The sequence below is a fragment of the Salarias fasciatus genome, chromosome 8 (assembly GCF_902148845.1).
Source record: "Salarias fasciatus chromosome 8, fSalaFa1.1, whole genome shotgun sequence".
In the NCBI taxonomy this organism is placed as follows: Eukaryota; Metazoa; Chordata; class Actinopteri; order Blenniiformes; family Blenniidae; genus Salarias; species Salarias fasciatus.
In genome coordinates, this window is record NC_043752.1 from 14,212,930 (window position 1) to 14,235,251 (window position 22,322).

Here is a 22,322-nt window from a genome sequence, read left to right on the forward strand (position 1 = left end):
TACTGACTTTAATGTCAGCTAACATCGCAGGAAGTCCCCAGACAAGCCGAGGGAATTAACCTGCCTCTCCTCCTCCTCCTGCTGCCGCCTAATTTGCCGAGCCCGTCCTGGTTTCGGCCGAGGCGCGTGCGGACCCCGCAGTAATTCACACAATAACAAACGGCTGAAATCCAATCAAACAAACAGGCGCGCTCCAGCAGCAGGGTAAAGTGCTGCCCTGTGTGTCACTGCTCATCACATCAGCACTGTCTGTTCTTGGTGAAGCCTTTTTTCTCTTTTTTCCCCCTTCTCGCTCTCTCTTTCATGCGGTAACGACTACAACAGCTAATGAAGCCACACTTTAATGGGAATCAGTTCAAACCGGGAGTCAATTGAACAAATCCACATTGTCTTGAACTGTCTTGAACTCCGGTCGTTTTTCTTCTTCCAATGATGATTTGTGAAAGAAATAAGAACATAAACATGGGGAAAAGTCAAGCATGGCATCACAGGACAAGCAGCATGTTACCTCTGGTATTTAAAGTGGCATTTGGAGTTATTGCTAAGCAAAGAAACGTCTGGCCTTCGGCTTAAAAGATTTAGTCATGAGGAGTGGGGATTCCACTGAGCACTTGCACAGCTAATAAGTACAGCTTTTGACATTTCATCAACCCGAGGCAAGACAAGCTAAAGGCAGGGATAAAAATCTCTCAGCAAGCCCGCTAGTCCACCCGCATGCTGCTCAACGTATATTACCAATACAGCTGGACTCTGCATGAAGGAAAATTCCCCCCAAAAAAAAGGTTGTTTGGGAAACAGGGAAGCACCTGAGACTGAGAGGGAGTCTGAGCAGAGTCTAAAAGGCGGCTGAGGCTGCAGGCTAATCACTGCGGAGCAGGATCTGGAGTGGGCGGACAGCTCCGGGCTGGAAGACTCTCTGTTCAGCTGGCACAATCCTTCGCCAGCCAGGCAAGCATTCACTGTTTCGCCCACTCCTCGGCGAGACTACACCCATCCTGAGCTGTCTGGTTGGAAGAAAGAGGGAGAGGAAACGGAAGGTGTGATGAGAAGACGGCAGCTCGACTGCCAGATTTTGCCGCGAGGAGTTGAAGACACGAAATTTGATGCACACTTTAAAATACTTAAAGTTTCAGTGGGGATACGCTGCAAGGCTGCATGGTTTATGGCGGAGGAGGATGAACCCACCCTCACCGAGCTCGAGCTACATTGAACATCTCTCTTCTGACCCTTATTTTTATTGCTACTTGCTTCTAATTAAGTTCACAGGCCCAACATTCATCCCTGCTTATCAATACTGTTCACGGATACCGATGTAGTTTACAGCCTCTAATGAAAGGACTAGCACCTCGAGAGACACTTACTATATGTACGTACTGAAGAATACATTGTCAAAGTGAGTCAGAAACCATCAGCATTAATTAAAAGACGAGATTTCTTTACGTCTGAAACAGCCAGAGCGTCTGCGATAAACCGGCAGCTATAGGCGGATCAAACGGCTGCTTATCAGCCTGTGATGCAGAGCAGCTTGAGAAAAGGATGTTGTGACAATAGCTGTCTCTCTTTGTGAGGAACACCCAAGGTGGGTGAGTGATTGCTCCTGCCTTTTCCCCATAATCTCTCATAGGAAGAAAATCCCCATCTGAAGTCTCATTAATTGGACGCCGGTGCCCAGTGTGATAGGTTAGGAGCTTAGCGGCAAACACCTCCCCGCTGCTGCTTTGTCACAGCGCGTTTGATGAAAAAAGCGGGGGATTGGCTCCAGATACAAGTCTGAGAGAGGAAAAGGATGATTTACAATCGGGTTTTATTGTGCTGTTACGTCCAACTTTATAGGAGTTCAATAATGAACCAAGAATGGCTTTAAACGTGGAGTTCTTCGTTTTATGTGCCCGTCAACATGGACGCACACATAAAACAAAGCATGCATGTAATCTAGCACGACCTTGAGGGTGTCAGATTTGGCTTACAGCCCGTACTTTTAATGAAAGTTGCCAGGAATTCATTGGGGACAGGCAGGTTTGTTGGTACTTTGTGGAGACGTGCTCACTTTGTCCTATTTATTTGTGTGTTCACCAAAACGTAATGGGACACATTTATGGAGTCAGACGGTGGATTTACTGCTTTAAAGCATGGGCATTTCAGATTTATACGGAATAAAAAATACATCTATTTCCATTTCTGCATCATTTTGGTTGCATACATTACTGAAAGTGGCTCCGTTGTACACCGGGAACGTTTCTGATCGTCGTATAATAACAGAAGAGGCTAACAGCCTGGCGCTGGGTCTTGGCATCATTTCTCCTTGTGTCCATGGAAACTGTGTGGAACATGGCAATGGTCAGTTTGTTAGACCGGCACACATGCAGAGCAGTACGCTCGGAGACCTTCAGTCTCTGCGAGCTTATGTTTTCATGGTGTCCTTCTTGGAACTGAGCCGTTCCAAAGCATTTCAGCAGTCAAGATGTTGTGAGACATTTTCATTGGTGTAATCATAGTAAACAGAAACATACTGTGGCTCTAATTGATTGAAATAACATGAGATGTTATTCCCGTTTTGTTGCCAGATGCTCAAACAGATTTTGAATGTTTTGGGACTAAAAAAACAAAACTGTTTAAAAGTTTAATCCCACTGTGATCCAATGGCCCACAAATCAGTAGATGCAGGTATTTCAAGGCTAACGGTGTCTGACCTCCAGTGACAAATCTGAAGAATTTACTTGTGCTAAATGTCTGAAGCAAATGTTTTCACCGGACTGTGAATAATAGCCTGTCATCGTGCGCAGTAAGCGGTTTATTTAGGTCAATTGAGAGAATAAAGTTCTTTTGACATCTGTCTTTTACACTGTAGATGGTTTTCTACTTTCTGCGTCAGTCCTGCCCAGAAAAAAAAAAAAAAAACTTTATTAGAGGGTCCCTGTCGAAACAATTATGTCTGTGATATTTTTGCTATTTCGTTACGGTTTGTGGTCTGGAGAACTCGTGTGATGACAAGCGCTTAACACATATATCGCACACATGGGCCGCAAGTTATCTGTAACAGTTATCCTCACTGGCCTGGATCAGCCACCCTGAAAGCGAGCGCTCCCTTCCTGAACACCTGTGTTTCTAATCCTCTGTCCACGTTCAACGCGGTCGGGACGGGATCCAGCTGGATGCGGCCGAGACGAGCCAGATGTCTGTCCGCCTCTGACAGATGCTCATTTAAATCAAGGAATGATCCTGATGAAGAAGGAAATCCGACGAGGAATATCACATGTTAACGTTGAAGCAACACGTACTGGTTGAGTCAAAAGCTTTACAGGTTATCTTTTGTTTATCGAGCTGCGTTGAGGGTAGCTTGTCCTCCAGTGTGGGCTCCAGAAGGACATCTGTCAGCTCGGAGGAGGCGCTGGGCCGAGCCACATTACAATTCCGCACTGTCTTTGTTTTGAGATGCTTGGCTGCAGTCTGCGGTGAAAGCTAATGCGGAGCACTGACCTTGGATGCATTGAACCCTTTTTTTTGAACACCGGCGCGACTGTAAGGGCGCCGGAGGCCTGAGCAGATCGGGGGAGAAAGACAAAAGGAAGGAACATCTGGTTTAGAACATCCTCCGCTGTCAGGAGTTTGGCCTGATAAAAATAGCTGCATCCCCTTAATGCTGCTCTGCCTACGCCGGCCAAAAGTAAACACAATCATCAAGACATCAAGAAACAACATGCATGAAAAAGTTTTAGACATTTCAAGGTTTTGGCTTTCCCTGAAACCCTTGAAACAAATGGACGAGTCTTGAATTTGTGGAAGCAATCGCAATTGAATTTGAGATTTTGTTAGCTAATCATATTTTTTTTTTTAAAAAACTAGTGGAGTAATCAGTAATCATGATCTCTGCCAGGGATCTTTTCTATTTCTGCAGCATGCATCCAAAACACATTAAAGTGCATAGCACTGTATATGACAAACAGATGCTTCGGACTGAGCCGATCCAACAAGTGTTAGCAGAGAGAACTCTGCAGGATTTGCAGGACTCCTGTGTCTAATATCGTCTTCATGCTTTTGGATCGTCGCACATGCAATTAATAAGAGAACAACGGCTGCATTGTTACTATTTTTTTTTTCCCAAAAAGTCTCACCCAATTGAGAATAACATTTATTTAATAATAATTAAAAAAAAAAAGTTTGTTTTTTTGCTGCATTCCTCTTTCACTCCGTCTTCCGTCAGCTGGTACGTCTGGGCCGCACACAGCCTCTTCAAATAGCTGCGACTGGCAGACTATCAGAGCGCTCAATCTGCATGATGGATAGCGAATGTTTGTTGCATAAACTTGTTTATCCCGTTTTAAATTCAGATCGTCACCATTCATCACTGACAGCAAAACGCTCCGACACAAGTCGGTACTTTTTGTTTTCAGTTGATTTGATGGTTATGAGCAGACTTCTGACATATTGACCAAAGTCTGAGACTAACTAAAACATGGTTAGTGGTATTGATCAAGCATGTACCACAATAAAACAAACAGTTTATAAGAGATGTTCAGTTTGACAGAGGACTAAAGTGAGACAGGAAGGAAGAGAGCAGCAGGAGTTTAGAGAGACACTTGATGAAACAAGAAAAGAAAAGTGGTGGGAAAGACGGTGTTAAGAAAGCCCTCGCTGCTAAAGCCCTGCTTCAAAGATTATCCAAACTGACAGAGACGGAATGGACCTGAGGAGAAAATGCCTCCCGAGCACATCCAGCATCCCATTAGTGTGGCCTGAAACAGCCTCTCAGCGGGTTCAGGGACTCCGTCCCCACAACTCCATCTTCAAGGAGAAAGGATCCATACGGCGCTAAAGCCAGGAGGCCGGCTTCTCCGGAACAAACAGGATCAGCTTGATTTCTGTTTTGTCAACAAAAAAATCACCAATCAGTTAACAGTTTCCTCTGCTTTTTCACCTCAACTGCTTAAAGGAACGAATAAAGAGAAGCTGGTTAAAAGGTTTGATTTGTGAAGAAGCCACTTATTTCAAAGGAGAAAATTAAATTACATGTATTTTACATGTATGAAATAACATAGGCTACTTATAAACAAGTTAATCAGTGTATGCATGATCTAATCCCAAAATGCTTCACAATGACATAAGTATTTGCACTTGTAACCAAAAATATCCAGGCAGGCCAAATAACCCATGTTTACATGGTATTTTCTTGCTAAATGGTCAAATAAGTCAACCATTTCTGCACCCATCTCAATTTCAAAGTGAAATTTTTCTGTTCTGGGACTGCAGTGATACTTTTTTTTGCTAACATGGGACTTATATTCATTATTCTCTTTTTTTTCCTGGTACAAGGCTGCTCATGTGTGAATTTTTTTTCCCGTTTCTATTGAAGGTCCGTTTTATTGCTTTGTTTTTCTTGCACATAGTGTTATCACTGTTGACTTCAGTTATAAATGCATAATACATTGAACATTTTAACCCTAAAATGTGGTTTAAGGCTGTTTCTGTACACTTAACGACTTCCCACATGTTTCACACTTTTACAGTATGACTGCCATTTCTCCGCATTACAATGTGTTATGTAAGGAAAGAAAAACTACCTTTAATGTATACTCAAGATAGTTATCAAGTTTTATAGTCGATTTCTCTGGACAGTGCATCTGTTCAAGCACAGCTGTTCACATTTATGATATTAGTAAGATAAATGCACCAGTCAGCTTCAAGAATACCAAATGATTTACTCAAGTAAATAGATCAGGTTTATTTGGTGTTTTGCTCTAAATGTGACAAAAAAATGGAATCTGAAATTCTCTCTTTCGGTATTGATGTACCAGTATTGATTTAAATGCAGTGATGACAATGTGATGATAGGTTTAGCCATGCCTGCTTCATTACGTTGCATGTCATGTTGCATGTGTGTTCTCTGCATAGTGTGAGATCCTTTTGATGTGCTCCAGCTTTTATCCGGTACACTCCACACACTGTCTGCTGCGTTTCATATACGCCACCTGCACCCCACTGCCCATCTGCAAGAGAACTTTTAAAATTCCCCTTGGGCTGAAGTTTATTACCCTCGCTCCCCTTATCTCCGCCATGCTGATTTTTAGAGCATCCGTGTGGGAAGTGATGGGGTCACAACCTAAATGCCAAGTATCAACTCTGCACCGCCGCCATAAATCCGCTCCACAAGAGGTGACTTACTGAGAATCCTGCCAGCATCTGAAAAAACACAAACCTCCCATGACAACAAGTCGTATTTTTAGCATGGTGGAGCCAAAGTTGAGCACAGAAGCAATCCAAAGAAATGTTAAAAGGGTGGGATCTAGGGTTAAATGTGCACTTCAAAAAGTTCTCTCAGGGGCAATAGTTCTCCAGTTTCCTGCCACTTACTGTATTCTGATACAGGACAGACCGGGATGAAAGAAGCTTTGATAATATTTGTGAATTCCAAGGAAATTGAAGTTGGTTGGAGGCTTTCACTGAAGCGGAGCCCCTTCGGCCGGCCAGATGAGCCGCCCGACTCTAAACAGAAAATGCAAATGATTTGCAGCCGCTTTTACCAGCAGATTGTCCTGATTTCACTGAGGATGAAGCGGTTTTTCCCTGCAGAGCTGCATTTCATTAAAGAAGAAAAGGGCCTGAATCTCAGACTATTGAACTGTTCTGTATGATGACAGTTTATCTGATAATTATAAGAGGTGTTCCAGTGTTATTTGTCTGTCTTCATGTAGAGGTTTTTTTATTTATTTATTTTTATATTTTCATCTACATTTTCTGAAACAACCAACATATTTTAAGAATTATTGATCATTTTTTAAAATGCCTTTATGGAGTTCCTGAATTCCTGAAGAGGAGCCCAGCTGTACAATGTTGAGTATTGTCTGCCCTCTTCTGCCCTCTAGTGGTGACAGTGGATATCATTTATCACTGTTCCAGACTGTCGTTGAAACTTTTGTAAAAATGCAGCTTCGTGGGTTTTCCAGCAGAGGGCGCTGCTGCACAACAAATCCATTGTGGTCTGAAAACCCTTTTTGCCATTGAAGCAGCTTTCAGCTACCATCAAGGCACAATCCAACTCTCTTATTCTGGGAACTTCTTCCAGCTGTGTTGGATGAAAAGGACATAAACCACTGTTCCTCCTCTGTCCAGCTCCCTGATTCATCACTATCTGACTTAATCAAAGCCCAAAAGCAAGAAGACAACAAAAGACGGTTGTTTTCTTTGAGTTCATTATTTAATTTTGTACATCTGGTCACAAAAAAAAATCAAATAAATCATGATCTGCCAGTATTCAATCACTCTCTCTCTCACACACACACACACACACTCACACACAAAAACCACTTAACCACACTTGCTTGTGCTATTTGTCTATCTTTGATTCATTTCTGCTTTTATAACTTAAAAAATAACTTAATTTTAAAAAAAAAAAAAAAAACCTTGACTTTCATGGGCACTTGCGAGAGATGAAACCCAAACAAAGGGGCTGGCTGATGCATCAGTGGTTGATTTGAAAAAAAACTTAAGTACTGTCGGGTGGACTGTTCACAGTCGAGAGTTGCTCTCCCAGAGGAAAGAGTCATTCCGCAGCACTTTCGCCAGCTTTTCGTTGAACGGCGTGTAGAAGTCCCGCAGGATCTCTTTCGTGATGTGCAGCATGGGCCCCAGGTTCTTGTCAGCCGGCCTCCTCGTGTTCGACGCCGGACTCCTTGTGATTTCTGACTCTATTTCTTGAGTGAGCGGCCCTGTGGGGGGAAAAAAAAAAAAAAAAGCAACACAAACACTTAACCGCCACGCTCCGTCTTTCTGGGCCACTTCAAAATCTGCCGCGGCGCTAAACTGAATGAACAAATACTCTGAGAGGACTCCGAAGCAGAAGCTCCTCTGGAAGGTAATCGCACCTTGAATGATGTTGGCAGCTCTTTGAAGAGCTAAGTCTCAGCTTTAGGGCAATTACACTGTGGAATAAGCCGGCGAGGAAGAAGTCAGAGGCCTTCCATACTGTATTCCACTGTTCTCCTCACAGAGAAGTGTGCAACTTTTGATAGGTAACGTAGAAAAAAAAAAGTGAGTTGAGATGCACTGGGTGGAAATCCAATTTTCTCTTCAGAGCGAGGAGGTTGTACATGACTTAAATGCTTCAAAATCAACATAACTTGTCAATGCAATACATGCAGTGCTCTTTGTTAACACTGCAGACTGTGACAGTGCTTCCTCCTGCCTTTCTCGCAGACATCTGTAATGAAATTGCACGACTGAATGTTCGGTGAGTCAAAGCATTCAAGAAACTGAGCTGTGAACCAAGGAGGGGTTTTTCAACCCTCTTATTACTCTGATTATATTCACAATGCCTGGATTCATTTTAATTTTGTGCCTCTAGAATTGCTGAGAAATGTTCATTCAACAGCGTCCTCATCCTGCAGTGTGTTTTCGACTGTTACAGCTGGGTGACACGTCGGCAAATCTTGCTTTTTGATCACATTTTGCGGTTGAAACATTGACGGAGAGTTTACGTGCACAGAGCTTCGTGTGTTCCGGTGTCAACATCGACACCGATGATTATCAGCCTGATAAAAGATAAGATGACACATGAATAGGTTTGTGTTGAAATAAGATAAACGGAGTCTGGCGTTAAACGCAAGTATCCAAATTCAGCCCCTGATTTCACCGTAAGGACTTTTAGGAGAACTTTCATCCTACCATTTTAAGGTTTTGTTACCCTCAGACTGTGTATTAATGGTTTATATAATTAGATTATTTTTTTTTCAACAGTTCAGGAGTTTAGTGATGAGAAGAAGTGCCATCCATGTCAAATCCTGTCAGCAGTGATGAGAATGGAGCATAAGATTTAAAGGAACACCAGAAGTTTGAGCGTAATATCTTTTTAATATCTCGCTCTGTGTGAGATGAGCTCTACACATGGAGGTTTTAATAAACCCGCCCTGTGATTGTACAGTTGTCACATCACTAGAAGTTACAGTGTCTGACTCGTATTGAATTAGTTTAATTGGCGTCTGTATTAGTGATGTTCTCCTGCCGGCAGCAATCACAGCCGCAGAGAGCTGCTTTGCATCGCACTGATCAGAGGCAATGAACACACACATTTATCATGTTTTCCATATTTATGACGTGCCGCCCACTCACCCAGATTGAGAAACTCAAAAACTTTGTGCATTGTGTATTTCCTGTTGGAGGCATGATCCTCCAGCCTCAGGACCAGGATCTGCTCCCGGCTGAAGACGGTCAGCCAGTCCATCAAGTACACGATGTAAAGGCCAACCTGCAATCTGACCTGCGGGCACAGAACGAAATGAGAATTAATCGATAAACGAATGCATGTGCATGACTTGGAAAGAGTTCAGTAGTTCAGCTTTGTCTTCCATCCTCCTCATGGATAAAGCTGGGTCACGTTGGGTACATGAACAATAACTTCAATGAACAAATAACTAAATCAGAAATCACCTTCCAGTGAAAAATAAGTGATTTTCTGCCTCCATATTAAGCTGTTGTTTTGTTTTACTCCTCGCTGCAAAAGTAAAAAAAAAAAAAAAAAAATCTCACCAGGCTTGTTTAGTTTCTACTCAAAATACCTCATAACACTGAAAGAAAAGCAGACGCACTGAATAAGCTCATTTCTTTCTCTTGGCACATGCTAGCAGGATACATTCAGAAGGAATTTAACATTTCGCCCTCGGAGTTCATGTCTCAGGGTCGCACTGCGATGGCTAAACTGCAAAGTCAAAGCATCTCCGAAACGGTGCATTGCTCCCAGGAAAGAAAACAGGAGAGGAGGCCGTGTACGCCAAAACCTCACGCCTTCCAGAACTTCACGCATTTGGTGCAAACATCTTAGGATTAAATGCACAGCACTCACTTAAATCAATAGACTGGTTTGTGTTTTTATTGGACTGCCAGACTCCCAAATTTTTATCAAGTCACCCCAGACATGAGAAACCGCTGCAGCTGTGATGCTTAATAACTCTTAGAAGATATTAGCGGACAATTAGGCCAGTGGTGAAAAGCCTGCGCGCTCCCAGCAGGCCGCAAAGCTTAATAGAAAAGAGGACTTGTGAATACAAGGCCGTATCACAGGGATCCTAAAGAGGACAGGCCGGTCTTTTCCTCCCCCCCTCTCACCCTATTTTGGGAAAATCTGGCGGGGCTCCGAACACCGGGACCCTGCGGATGAGATTCACGGCGCTGGCGAGCGAGGAGGCTGGAGGTGCCGGACTGCTCAGTCCTTTTAACACTGTTTGCCAATCCCTTTCACAAAGTCTGTCGTGCGAGCTTTAGCATGTGCTAATGAAGCGTGCTTTTCACTCCATCTGTCTTTTTTTCTCTCCTTTTCTCGCCGCCTCTTCCCACCAGCTAATAAAACCGGTGGCTTTAAACGCTGGGTGGGAGGGAACACTCACTGGCATGGCGTTGTTGACGGTGGTGTTGTACACACAGGAGCGCATTGTGTACTCCGTAAGGCACCCCTCGAATAACTGCAGGGACTCCGACACCTTCTCGTGGAAATCTTCCGCAGACTTATTGGCAATGCCAAAGTAAAGGTAGTCGGAGTAAAGCCTGCAAGACAAGGGAGAAACGAAAATAGACACAGCTCATTATTTTTACGTTCCTACAGATTATCAGATATGCTAGGAAAACTGGAGGGTTTAGGCCTATTTAAAGTCACATTTTATCTCCACGCCATGCTTCGAGCAGCTACCGAGGCACTGATCACTGCAGCGCACGGTAAACAAGGTGGAACTGCGACGTTGACAGCAGCGAGCGCTTCCTGCAGCGCAAAGTGAGGCAACAAATGGCAGCTGTTTATGCAGTCGCCCCGGTGGGAAGAAGAAGGCAAGGGAACAGAAAATTATACGTCACTGTCACCTCCAACAGATTTGAAATAATTCAAGTCAACCAAAGACATTAAAATCAACTGGGATCGTCAGGAAGTCCCACTCAGCTGAATGCTTGTCAGAGCCTTAATGATTGTCTAAATGTGCTCGGTGTTTAATATCTTGTCAGCGGGTATGAAACACTGACAGCACAGATCCATATAAATGCTCCATTTGCATCAGTTTGACATGGGAGACAGTGTCTGTACCGAGGAAATGCCTCGGCTGTAAACAAGCCTCACGTAATAAAAATGGCATACTTAATCTAATTGGGCGTGCGATTTATTTCCCCCAGAATTGTTTTTGGAGAAAGGTTGCGCAGGTGGTGATTTGACAGACAAAAGCAATTACAGAGAGAATATCCACACGTCGCAGTTTAAACAGGATCCGGTCGGCGGTGAGCCGATAAAGCCGTCACCGTGAAAGTTGGGCTCTATCTTTCTGTGTCAGCAGTGTGAATAGTCCTGATATGGGTGTGTGTGTGTGTGTGTGTACATCCACTCAAAAGCAGTGAAGTGATCGAAGCCCACCTCTCCACCGGGTCCCTGAGCATGACGATGAAGCGGGCGTCCGGCTGCAGGGCGTGGACGAAGTCCTGGATCAGGAAGGGAGGCTCCCCCTCGGTGGTGTTGTCGTAGAAATACACCCAGGCGTTGTTGTCCCACATGGTGGAGGCGCTGGCTTCTCCTGTGAAACACACCAACACACACACACACACACACGGTGGTCTGCATAAAAATTTGCACACACTCTACATTAAGAAATTCAGTGTCTAATAAACTAACAGATAACAGCTTACTGCTTCTATCACATTCAATTTCATTATTTAAAAAAAAAAATCACAATATTAAAATTTTCTCGAGAAAATCACTAAATAATGGATAGTTTCATCTTCTGCAATGGGTTCTTTTGTGGCTTTTCTCCCTGTTTTAATATGTAAATTGAGTTTTGGGCTGTTGGTCACACAAAGCCATTGTTAGACTCCTACAACAGACTCAACCAAAAAAAAATAAGCATTTTAAAAGCGATAAAATTAGTCTTTTCAGACTCAGAAATTCAATAAATGACATCAATTATCAAAATAATGAAAAGTAAATCCAGAAGGAATATTTCTAGCTGCAATTCGTGGCGTCAATAACTGAATTCTGTTTAAGAACTGCTTGTCTTTTCATTACCTTGAGCCACTGACAGAGCAAATGAATGAATGCAAAATGGAAGCAAAAATGTAGTTTTTGAGTTTTTAGAATACTATTTGCACAGTCAGAAACATATAGAACTGTAAGACTAATCATATCCCTTCTCGTTGTTGTTAGTGGAATGGCCGGCTGCAGCATGTTATGAACACACGCTCGGTGAATGAGAGGCTGACGCGGCGATGCCAAACATACGACGAGTGGGCCAAAGCGGCGCCAGCAGAGGGTCCATCTGGCCCGTGGCCCACGCGGCATTTTTATTTTCAGGGAGAAGTAACTGTTATCCCAAATCTGGGAGGAAGAACCAGAACTGAAGAGAAATGCAGCTTAAAAATAAAAATGGAGAATTTACTGCTGACTTTTCAATTAGATAACAATAATTAGCAGCTGTTATTGGAGTTATTTTGCTGCTCTGGCGTTTTACAATCTGTGTGTAGCTGGAGATCTAGAATGAGTGCCCCCCCCACCCTGCTCCAAACCAAACAAAATAAAATCACGTCAAGTAGATCTCAAATTGTCGATCGACTCCCGTCCGCATGCCGACGTGCGCGGCGCTCGAAACCAGTCGCAGGACGTCGTTCCTCAAACAATTTGAGAGCAGAAACTTTATCGGGCCGCGCCGGGAGATGATATCCAGGATTCATTAGGCTCTCTGTGCCTTCATTATCCTCTTATCTGTGAAGGGAAGCCGTGATGTATTTGGAGGGAACACAACACAAGCCTTATCTGCCCGCCGTCCTCAGAGAAAGGGGATGATAGCCAGCGCCTATTTTCTCTGATGACAACAGTAAGAGCGAAACAGGATCGCTGCTAATGCTGTTATGACTGAAATGATACACACTGCGATCAAGTCTATTTAAAGGTCTCCATGTCCATTAAAAGGGCTCATTTGGCTCCGCGGGGAGGGGCTATAGCAGGGCAAACAAGCGGAGGAGCCAGACCGGCGTGCCTCTGCTGCTTCACAGTGGCTCGGTCTTGGCCTGCAGTTGAAGGGAATCAGAAGCCCCAGATCCTGGCCACAGGCCTGCACCTTGCTGGGTTCTCCCAGGACACGGTGTGAATACTGAAAGGGTCTTTGGCACGCTCTCCCCCCCCCACCCCACTCTTGCGCGGATTATTTATTTAAAGAGGGAAACAAAACAGGGCAGCATGCTAAGCTGCACTCGGCGCACCAACCCCGGGTCGGCAGTGAAAAGGCTATTGTTGGAAAACTTGAAACGGTTTTTCTTTGCAGTCGAGCAGTTTTCTTTGAGACGGGAAAAAGACAGAAACGGACAGAAGCAGAGAGGCTGGAAACAGGATATGCAGATAGAGAGGAAGGAGGCTTGGAAGACTTCTTCACCCTGCCGGGGATATTACTGCTGTCCTGACACACACACACACACACACACACGAAAAAAAAAAAACAGTGATTCCTTTATACAGCACTCCAGTGAAGTGGCTAAGTGAGGCCGAAGGAAGTCCGGCATTATTAAGCCGTTTTAGCCTCTCTTTAAGGGTTGAGTCACTGGCTCTCTTAAACATTACCTCCACTGGCTGGAGTGGAAGTCGCCGCTACGGGGCAGCGCCATGCTTCACTCTTACTACCTGCTGCTCTAATAGCAGCTTTGCAATATTAGAGACCGGATTACAAGCAAGTTTTTCCAGCCCGGAGCCAACCCTGCCGCAGACCGAGCACAACTCGAATGCGACCTGGCGGGGGCAGCGAGCGCTCGTCGGGCCGCGTTCCGCACTCGGATCGCAGCGCTGACGCATGACCCGAGTTACTAAATATGATTCGGCAGGCGCAGAGCGAGGGAAAGGCTGCTTTCTGACACTGATGGCACAAACAGACGCAGAACAGGAAACGTTTCCGCCCAGAGATCTTATTAGAACGAGGCCAAACGGGGGCTTCACGCGCTATCACCCGTATCCTGTTTTCTCAGCTTCCTGTAAAAGTTGTAGCTCTTAAGATAATCTCTCTCTGATAGATTTGCGGTTCAGAATCGACAGCTGCTGATAAGCCACTTCCTGTTTTAACGTGCACTCCGACGGCTTTTTTGCTGAGTTTGGTGTCGTTCCTTGCATTGCTCGCGCAGCAAAAAAAACAGCCGGATGTGACATTCGGTGCGTAATAGTTAATCTGATGACTGCTGAGGATGTGTGTAAGAGAATCCGAGTTGTGTGGTAAAATGAGTGTGTAGGCGCTGCTTTGTGCACTGACTCAGGCCCTGTTGAGACACACTTCAGTTTGCACAACACGATTTGTTACAGGGATGAAACAAACTGTATAAAAATAATGAATTCTCCCCTTTGCAGAGCAATCTGTAGAGTGTTAACTGTATTGTTGAGCTGTTCAAAAAAGTGAGCATTGTTATATTCTACTCTGGGCAAATTAAACAAAAGCACCATCATATAACTTGGCTGTCTAATTTAGAATAACAAGGTTGGATGAGGGCCAGTTTTAAACTCAATTTATTCATTAAAGCAGTCATAAAAGAGCATCTGATTTTCCTCTTTGTACCGCCACCACGTCTCGACATGGATCATTGATAATCACAACGCATGAGCGCGACTGTCCGTTCCCTATAGAAGCAATGTTTGCCTTCATCAAAATTTTTGAAATTAAAGAAGGCAGATATATTTGCTGTGTCTGTCTGCCAAACAAAACACAGTGGCTTTGCATCTTGCATGCTGTGCCAAGAGTTTGCAGTCTCCACATGACACTCCCATTATCACCGCAGCCAAACATGTATTTACATTTTTCCCAGAAAGCTGTGATATCAACGTGCAGACAATGCTTTGTTCAGAAACTCGGTTTCGGTGGAAGAAACAAACTGCTTTAAAAATGATTCACTTAATGCCTATATCACAATGCATTTGTTATGCTTAATCTATAATGATCGTTAGAATTATCCACTCAGGAATCTGAAGGTTCCACAGAGAAGTAACTCATCCTCCATCTTAATCAGCAGGCGTATCTTTGAACGTATTTGCTGTTAAGTTTCACTCACCGATGATGATGTTTGGGTGGCCGGGGAAACCGCTGGTGTTTGCCGTGAGGTTGCCCTGAATTTGGTGAGCAGCCTGATCGAAGAGGTCCAGGTAGTCCTCCACCGGGTATCGATCGTGGAAGCCCTCGCTGAGCCGGATGATGCCTGGCAGACAAGGAGATTGGAAATAATGAGTAGAGCTCGGAGCATGCAGACTCAGTTTTACGGCTGTTTTCATCTTTTACCGTCCATCCAGCATGTTTTCAACCCTGCCTAAGAGGGGCACTGGGGCTTTAATGTTGTCCTGACTTCAATGTGACCTAATAAAACCGAGTTCAGATCCAAACCGAATCCAGCAGTGGGACGCTTTCCAATGTTTCCATTAAAGGGCCAATGACAAGTTAATGCCTCAAATGTGGATCCTGAAAATGTGTTTCCCATCTGAGCTCCCGTGGCATGCAGCGTAATTAGAATTTACTGCGCAATTGTGGAGATTCAGTGTCGGACTCGGGTGTCGTATCGCTGCACCATAAGAATAATGAGGCAACACGGGCGTCTGTTCATTTTACTGACGCTTTGATGGGAACCCAGTAAAACACCTTTCGCTAGTTAGCGGGAAAACATGATTACAAAACTCCAGTGAAGTCTTTAAACACCATCCGGCATCATTATTCATGCCAAGCGGTCGTGGTCGTATGAGGTGCGATGGCTCCGGGGCGCTTCACTTAAGGTCTTTTTGTTTTTCTTCGTTATTTCATCCCTTTCGCTTTCTTGATTCGAATTAGGCATCAAGCAATTTCCTTATAAGCCATGTTTCTTGATGGCGACTGCACACGGCAGAGACAGCTACTTAAGATTCCAACTGCTGCTCTAAGAAAGTTATGTGGCGCGGATCGCATCAAATCACCTTTTCGCTGCATCGGCTGAGCGGCGCCTCGAGGGGAATGAAATAAATAAATACAAAACAAGTGCATTTGAATTCAGAGTGTTCTCAGAGGATGTCTTAAGAGAAAAGTGCTGATTACCAGCGCATGGCCCGAAGTACAAGACCAGGAGGGATAAAGAGAAAGTGACAGCTAAGATGAAAGTACAAGGAATGAGAGGGGGACAGAAACTGAGAGGGACCGGCGTCCTTGGGACACGGTTGCATTTTCGCCACAGCAAAACCGCCGAAAACATAAGGACGAGGCAGGCGAATTAAAGCAAACGGCTCGCTCAAATCCCCACCGCTTTATGAGGTTCAAATAATTATCACCTGAAACTCCGCGCGGCGCGTTAATAGTAAGTACTGCATGCAGACTGATCAGTCCACCAATTAGGTTTTGTGAGTCTCGGAGGGATTAGGGCCACCGTCACAAACTGGAAGAACTTCAGAGGGATTTCTTCCGTTAAGCCTCTTTGATATCTGTGGTGAGAATTTGGATGGATTTTTTTTTCCCCCAAAACTGAGGCCAATACTGTATGTAGTATCAGTAATGAGGACTGGCCGGGCCAAAAGCCTCAGCAAAAACTGTAAAAACCATTAAGTAATTTTCAGACAAATAGCTCCAGGCTTCGGTTTTCTCTGTGCTGAAAAAGACCTGATATCCGCAGAGAGAGACCACCGTGAAAAATCCTCACACTGAATTATGAGATTATCACTGAACGCTGCTTGTATGAAGCAATTATCTAATCTGCTTTTGATTTCACAATCGGCGCTGACTATTACCAGTGACATCAGTTTCGAGGAACATGGCTGCGCTACACTTTAACTGCTGATCTTTGCTTCTTCTTTTTTCTTTCTTTTCCTCCCCCTCTTGAAATAATTCCTCACAAATGGCGACACACATTAAGTGAGTCACGCGCTCTGAGTCACTCCTCTGGTGCTCGTCTCTGGAGCCGCCGTCGATTCTTCATTATTCATGAGTCTTAATGGTTGGTGTCAGTAATAAAGGGGAACAGAAAACACAGTGGTATTGCAAGACGATGACGGTGATTTGGCCTTGAGTCTCTTTCCGACGGGAAGTTCACAAATGAAGCCTTTTAAATCTCAGTTGAAACAACCCGGTTTGCCGATTTCAAAAACGTCACCAAATCAAACCAAAACCTCAATCTGACATTTCATTTCCAAGTTTCAGTGTGTTGGATTTGTTTAATATAGAGGGGGTTTCAGTTTATTCTGGGCAAATACAGTCTTGCTCCCGCATCCTGCGCAGCTTTTAATCCCATCTGTGATGGTGCGGCCGGTCTCTTACCATCACAGATGCTCGCGGAAAGCGAAAAACCAAGATGGCAGCCGCACTTGTAGCTGACAGCACCGCCATGCGACCAGATGTCTGCTGCCAGGCGGCTCTTGCTTCTTGATGCACAGTTTGAGGGTTTGTCTCTTTGTCTGAGTGAATAACTTGTTTGAGAGGACCACCTGTTCAAACTTCCTCGGATGCCAGCAGCGTGAGGCGGCGGGGTTTGTGTGTTTCTGCACAATCCGATTGGAAACAAGCGCCCAGTGATTAACTGATAGTGCTAAAGCCACCCCCAGATAAACTGGCAAACATTCTCAAGGAGTAAATATGCCTGGAAGAGTTTGTGAAATATGCAACAGCTCCTTCATAAACAGAAATGATTTGCGGTGTAATTACATAATCGTATCACTGCGCCGCCACCTTCTTAAATCCAACGGAGCAAATTGGATACGGATAGACGGCTCGGGTATAATGAGAGCTAAAAACCTTATAGATGCATTGTTAGAAACGTGTGCAGCGCCGAGGCTTGCTAAACAAGTGCAAGAAGCGTGGGTTCAAAGCATCACGTTCCTTCAAGTGGTTTCTCTTGTCGAGATGAATAATCTACGTCACAAATGAGGGTGAGATATATCTTTCATGCGCCGTTCCGAATACAGTCGTTGTGTAATTAAACCACATCCTCAGCCATCGAGGTGAGCTGAAGCTGCAGGCTGACGATAGTGTACGCCGGAGAAAACAATTAGCTTTTAAAACGTTGAATGGCGCAGGCAATAAAGATAGTAAATTCACCATCAGAGCTGTAAATTTGGGGCTAACAACTCTCAGGTACAAAATAAACAGTTTAAGTTTATTGTCATGCACAGCACGAGGCGTGCGTTGAATATTCATTTCTTGGATAATTGCATTGGAAATGTGCTGGGAGACTGAGCATCAGAATCACTGGAATGTCACATTCAAGGTTCACAACCAGCAAGTTCAACACTGGAAAATACATTTCGTTTTCGGTACATTTGATGTTAAGACAATCTCACAGTTTGACACGCCGTGAGGCTGTCAGTCAATGCCCGTAGGACCTTCTTGCCAATTAACTGCTGAAATGTTTAGAATCGCTGGAATATAAGTACCGCCGTCCATTCATCCCAGCAAGCCGACGACAGTCAAACTATGAGAGATAAATTTAATTATGCTGAAGGACAGACAGCTCTGAGTCCTGCTCCGACTTCTGTCACTGCTTGAAACCCCCCGAGGTGTAGCTTTGTCGTAATGATGTGTTGTAGGGAGTCGCATTTTACAGTTAGAATGCTTCGGGGCTGTCATTACTGTGTACCAGCCCAGAGGAAATTACAGCGTTTTCTGACTCACCAAACCTTTTGCGGGTCCACCAGTGCGGCTCTTTGAAAGTGGTGAACTTGACGTCCGGGTGCAGCCTCAGTCTGTCGTACAGGTCTGTCGTGCCGCACTTCGGCTGGCCGATGATGTAGAAGTAAGGAAGGCACCGCATGCGGTAGGGTTTCCCGTCGTGGTGAAACAAGTGTTCTTGGAAAGTGTTCCTCAAATGCTGGAAAACGGTCCGGAAGCGCCGGGAGTAGCGTCCGTACAAGTTCGTCCCATACGGGTCTGAAGTGATATTGCCAGTGTAATCCTCGTACCAGCAGGGGTTCTTGACACCAGGCAGAAATTTCTGAGGGATCACGGAAAACATCTGCAAAGGGAAAAAAAAAAAAAACGGTGTCAATCTGAGTCATCTGAATTCCGAAAACATTTCAAACAGCCTTCCAGAAACTCAAGGTTAGCTTTGCTAAAGCTGCGGGAAAGAAGATAGATACAGTTCAATCGCTTCACAGAGATATTTGAAGTATGATAAAGTAATCCAAAAACCGTTTGAATACAGGAGCAGAGAAACAAACACTATATCAAGCTTCAACAGGAGAAGGCAGTTTTTAGAAAAGACAAACAATAAATTGGATGTGGAGGCAAACTGACAAAAGTGAGCGAACAGTGAGCACAGCGAGGGGTTTATTTGATACCGCTGATTTCCATGACAGATGAAGTCTGGATTTCTCGCAGCCATTTCTTTTTTTCTCCCTCGCACAGCCACTGTCACAGTCCAGGGTGGTCAAGCATTTTAGGTTTTTCTGTTAATCCAGTCAGGTTAATGTGATTAACCTCAAATGCCTCAATGATTTGGCACTCACAGACAAAAATCAAAATAAAAATCAAAGTCACTGTGAAATGACATGCGCAAAAAGTCCTGCGAAAAGTCCTTCAGTGGTCAGAGGATGGATCATCGATGTGGAGAGACTATAGCTGCTTTAAATGAAAAGATTATTCTCAAAAAGTCTCTGAATAAATGGAGGCAGCACACCTCAAGTTAGAGCAAAGAATGCTTTAGGCGTTGTCTCTTTTTTGGTTGTTATTGCTGATAAAATGCAACAAAGAGCCATGCTAACGCAACTTGTTCACTTCTTGTGAGACGCAGCTACTTTCAGGACAATTAATGCCGGATCCATCCTCAGATGAAGTATCGATTGTCCTGCAGCCACATTCTCCTATTCATTAGCTTGTTCAATAAGAAATTAGTTATGTTGCAAATCGCCCCAGCACCAGCCACTATCATTAGGATTAAGAATTAATTGAACCAGGCTTTGAGGTGAAACGGACACTTAGAAAGCCGCCAGGCCAAATTGTTGAAAGACTATGGAGTGACTTTGGACTTTAAATCCCTTCTGAAAAAAAAATGGGTATGAAATGATGCAATTACGTAGTCTGACATGAAGTGTTTTACAAGGCATACAAGGTTTATCTCTTTATGCATTTAATTAGGCGTTTCAACCAGTGGGGAATTGCACTGGCGTTGCTCTATTGAACCTTGTGTAGACAGCATGTAGCCGTGAATACTGATTCGAATCACCTTTTCACTGAGCGTTTAATTACGCTTCAAGACATCTGTGATAGTCAATTAAAAGGCAGATCAATATCATGCTGGGCTACACGTGGAGATAACATTTATAGGTGCCATATGTACATATTTATGTTAAATATTAAGTTCATGATCTGATGTAATTGGAACAGGAAAAATTGTGTTTTGAATCCTTAATTGAATGATTATTAACAGTTTTATTTTAGGAGAATTACAGCACATAATGTATGTTTATGGCGTAATTTAAGTTGGATAAATATATTGTGCCTTTTTGCTTTAAGAAGTTTGTCCTAGTTCTGGTGCTGAGCCACTAGAAGAGGCTGGAGTCTCACAGTTTCCTGACCTGAACATGTCGAACTCGATGAATATAAGAAATGGAAAAGAACCCTTTTGCGTTATGGAAATATGTATCATTGGTTTCCTATTTTATGTGTAAATAAACCTGTAAAAAGTTCATCGCGAGAAGCCATTTTTTCTTTGGATGAAGACGCCCGTCAGCCACAGACTCCAGGATCACAACAGAGATAGGTTTTTATTGGGAAAACTTACATTTTTAGTCAGAAAACCTCTACTCCGGGACTTTTTGGTGAGGATGCATGCTGGATGGAATTGTGGACTGCTTAAAGGGACTACTTTATCAAGGATTGCAGTGAAAGGCAATCTGCATCTTGTGGCATGAAAATAAGGCAGCTAAGGTAAGAAGCTACACATCGACCTGGAGGAAGGTTATCAAGATTTGGAAAAAGAGAATCTAAAATGACTGAAAAGGCTCCTGAAGAAAAGATATCCAGATTGACTCAAACAAGGAAAGCTAAGCTTGGTCACATAACTACACAAGCTAATGAGCTCGAGCGGCTAATGGATGAGGATGCTAATGGAAACGAAGTCGAACCAAAGCTCCGCTTGGACTATCAGGACGCGTTTGGTGGACTGGAAAAGATAAATGATGCTTTAAAAGGACTGCTAACTAAAGAAGAGTTAGAAAATGATCAGAGTTCATGGTATGAGCCTGAAATAAAGCACATCCGTGATTTCATGCAACACGTGGAAATGCGGATGAAGGAAGCTGAAGAGCGCCTCATTCAGGCAGAAGACTGTGATGCAGAGATAAATCCAACTGACACTGTATCAGTGGTGTCTGCTGCAGAAACCAGCAAGAGTAAAAGGCGTGAATCTGATGTCAGTAAAGTCTCCACAGCATCTTCAGCACGCCTCGAAACTGAAGTGGAGAAAGCCACACGGCTTGCAAAGGCTGCAGCTTTAAAAGAAAAACAAAATCTTGAACGCCAGGAAGCTGAACTAAAAGCAAAGGGAGAAGCCTGAGACTTGCAAACGGCCCTTGCAGCTTCCGATGCAAAACTCAAGGTGTTGCAAAACTATGAAAACGAACACCTGTCACATGTAAGTCATGCAGGTGTAACAGCTATTGATTCTGGGTACTTAACATTATCCGCACATCAAAATTCAGTCATAAACAGGGACATCGAACCAAAAACTGAATTCAGACCACTTCCACTTCAACAGTCCAATGGCAGTCATGTGGCAGATGATCACACTCTGGAAGCAATATGCAACGTCATGACAAGGCAAAACAACATAACTGAACTAATGATGAAACAACAGAAAATGATGGCATTGCCCCCACTAGACATCCCTACTTTCAGCAGCGATCCCTTTAACTAAAATTCATTTGTAAGAGCTTTTGAGCATGGAGGTAACCGTGACGGACAGACGGTCTTAAGCGCATTTGTTGGTGCTGAGGTTGAGCAGCATCAGTCGACTGGGGCCAGGGAAGATGACTGCTTACTGTCAACTGTTCCTGTACAAGTCAAAGCCAAGAAAGGAAATGTGAAGGTGCAGACATATGCCTTCTTAGATCCCGGATGCTCAGCCACATTTTGTACAGAGACATTAAAGAACAAATTGAAGCTAATAGGAAGAAAAACTGACATACTGCTGCAAACTACGAACGAAGAAAAACCTGGCTTAGAGGTCAGCAATCTGGTGAAGAATACATTGACGTTCCAGATACCTTCACACAAAAAACAATAGGAAACCTGTAGGAAAAGAAAATATACCTCAACAAAAGGATCTTCTAAGGTGGCCTTACCTGAAAGAAGTAAAACTGAATCAAATTCAAGCTGACATTGGATTGCTCATTGGAGCAA

At 43.9% G+C, this 22,322-nt stretch overlaps 1 protein-coding gene across 1 annotated transcript in view; it reads right to left on the reverse strand.

Annotated features, from left to right (window-relative positions):
- Nucleotides 1-7,407: 7,407 nt before the first annotated feature.
- chst15 (carbohydrate sulfotransferase 15) overlaps nucleotides 7,408-22,322 on the reverse strand; it is a 35,476-nt gene continuing 20,561 nt past the window's right edge. Inside the window, exons 3-8 of the mRNA XM_030098749.1 lie at nucleotides 18,597-18,936; nucleotides 15,034-15,177; nucleotides 11,378-11,534; nucleotides 10,374-10,530; nucleotides 9,103-9,250; nucleotides 7,408-7,703 (exon numbers count right to left, since the gene is read on the reverse strand). Coding sequence (XP_029954609.1) covers nucleotides 7,504-7,703; nucleotides 9,103-9,250; nucleotides 10,374-10,530; nucleotides 11,378-11,534; nucleotides 15,034-15,177; nucleotides 18,597-18,936 — 1,146 coding nt within the window. The 3' untranslated portion in view covers nucleotides 7,408-7,503. The remainder of the gene's footprint in view (nucleotides 7,704-9,102; nucleotides 9,251-10,373; nucleotides 10,531-11,377; nucleotides 11,535-15,033; nucleotides 15,178-18,596; nucleotides 18,937-22,322) is intronic.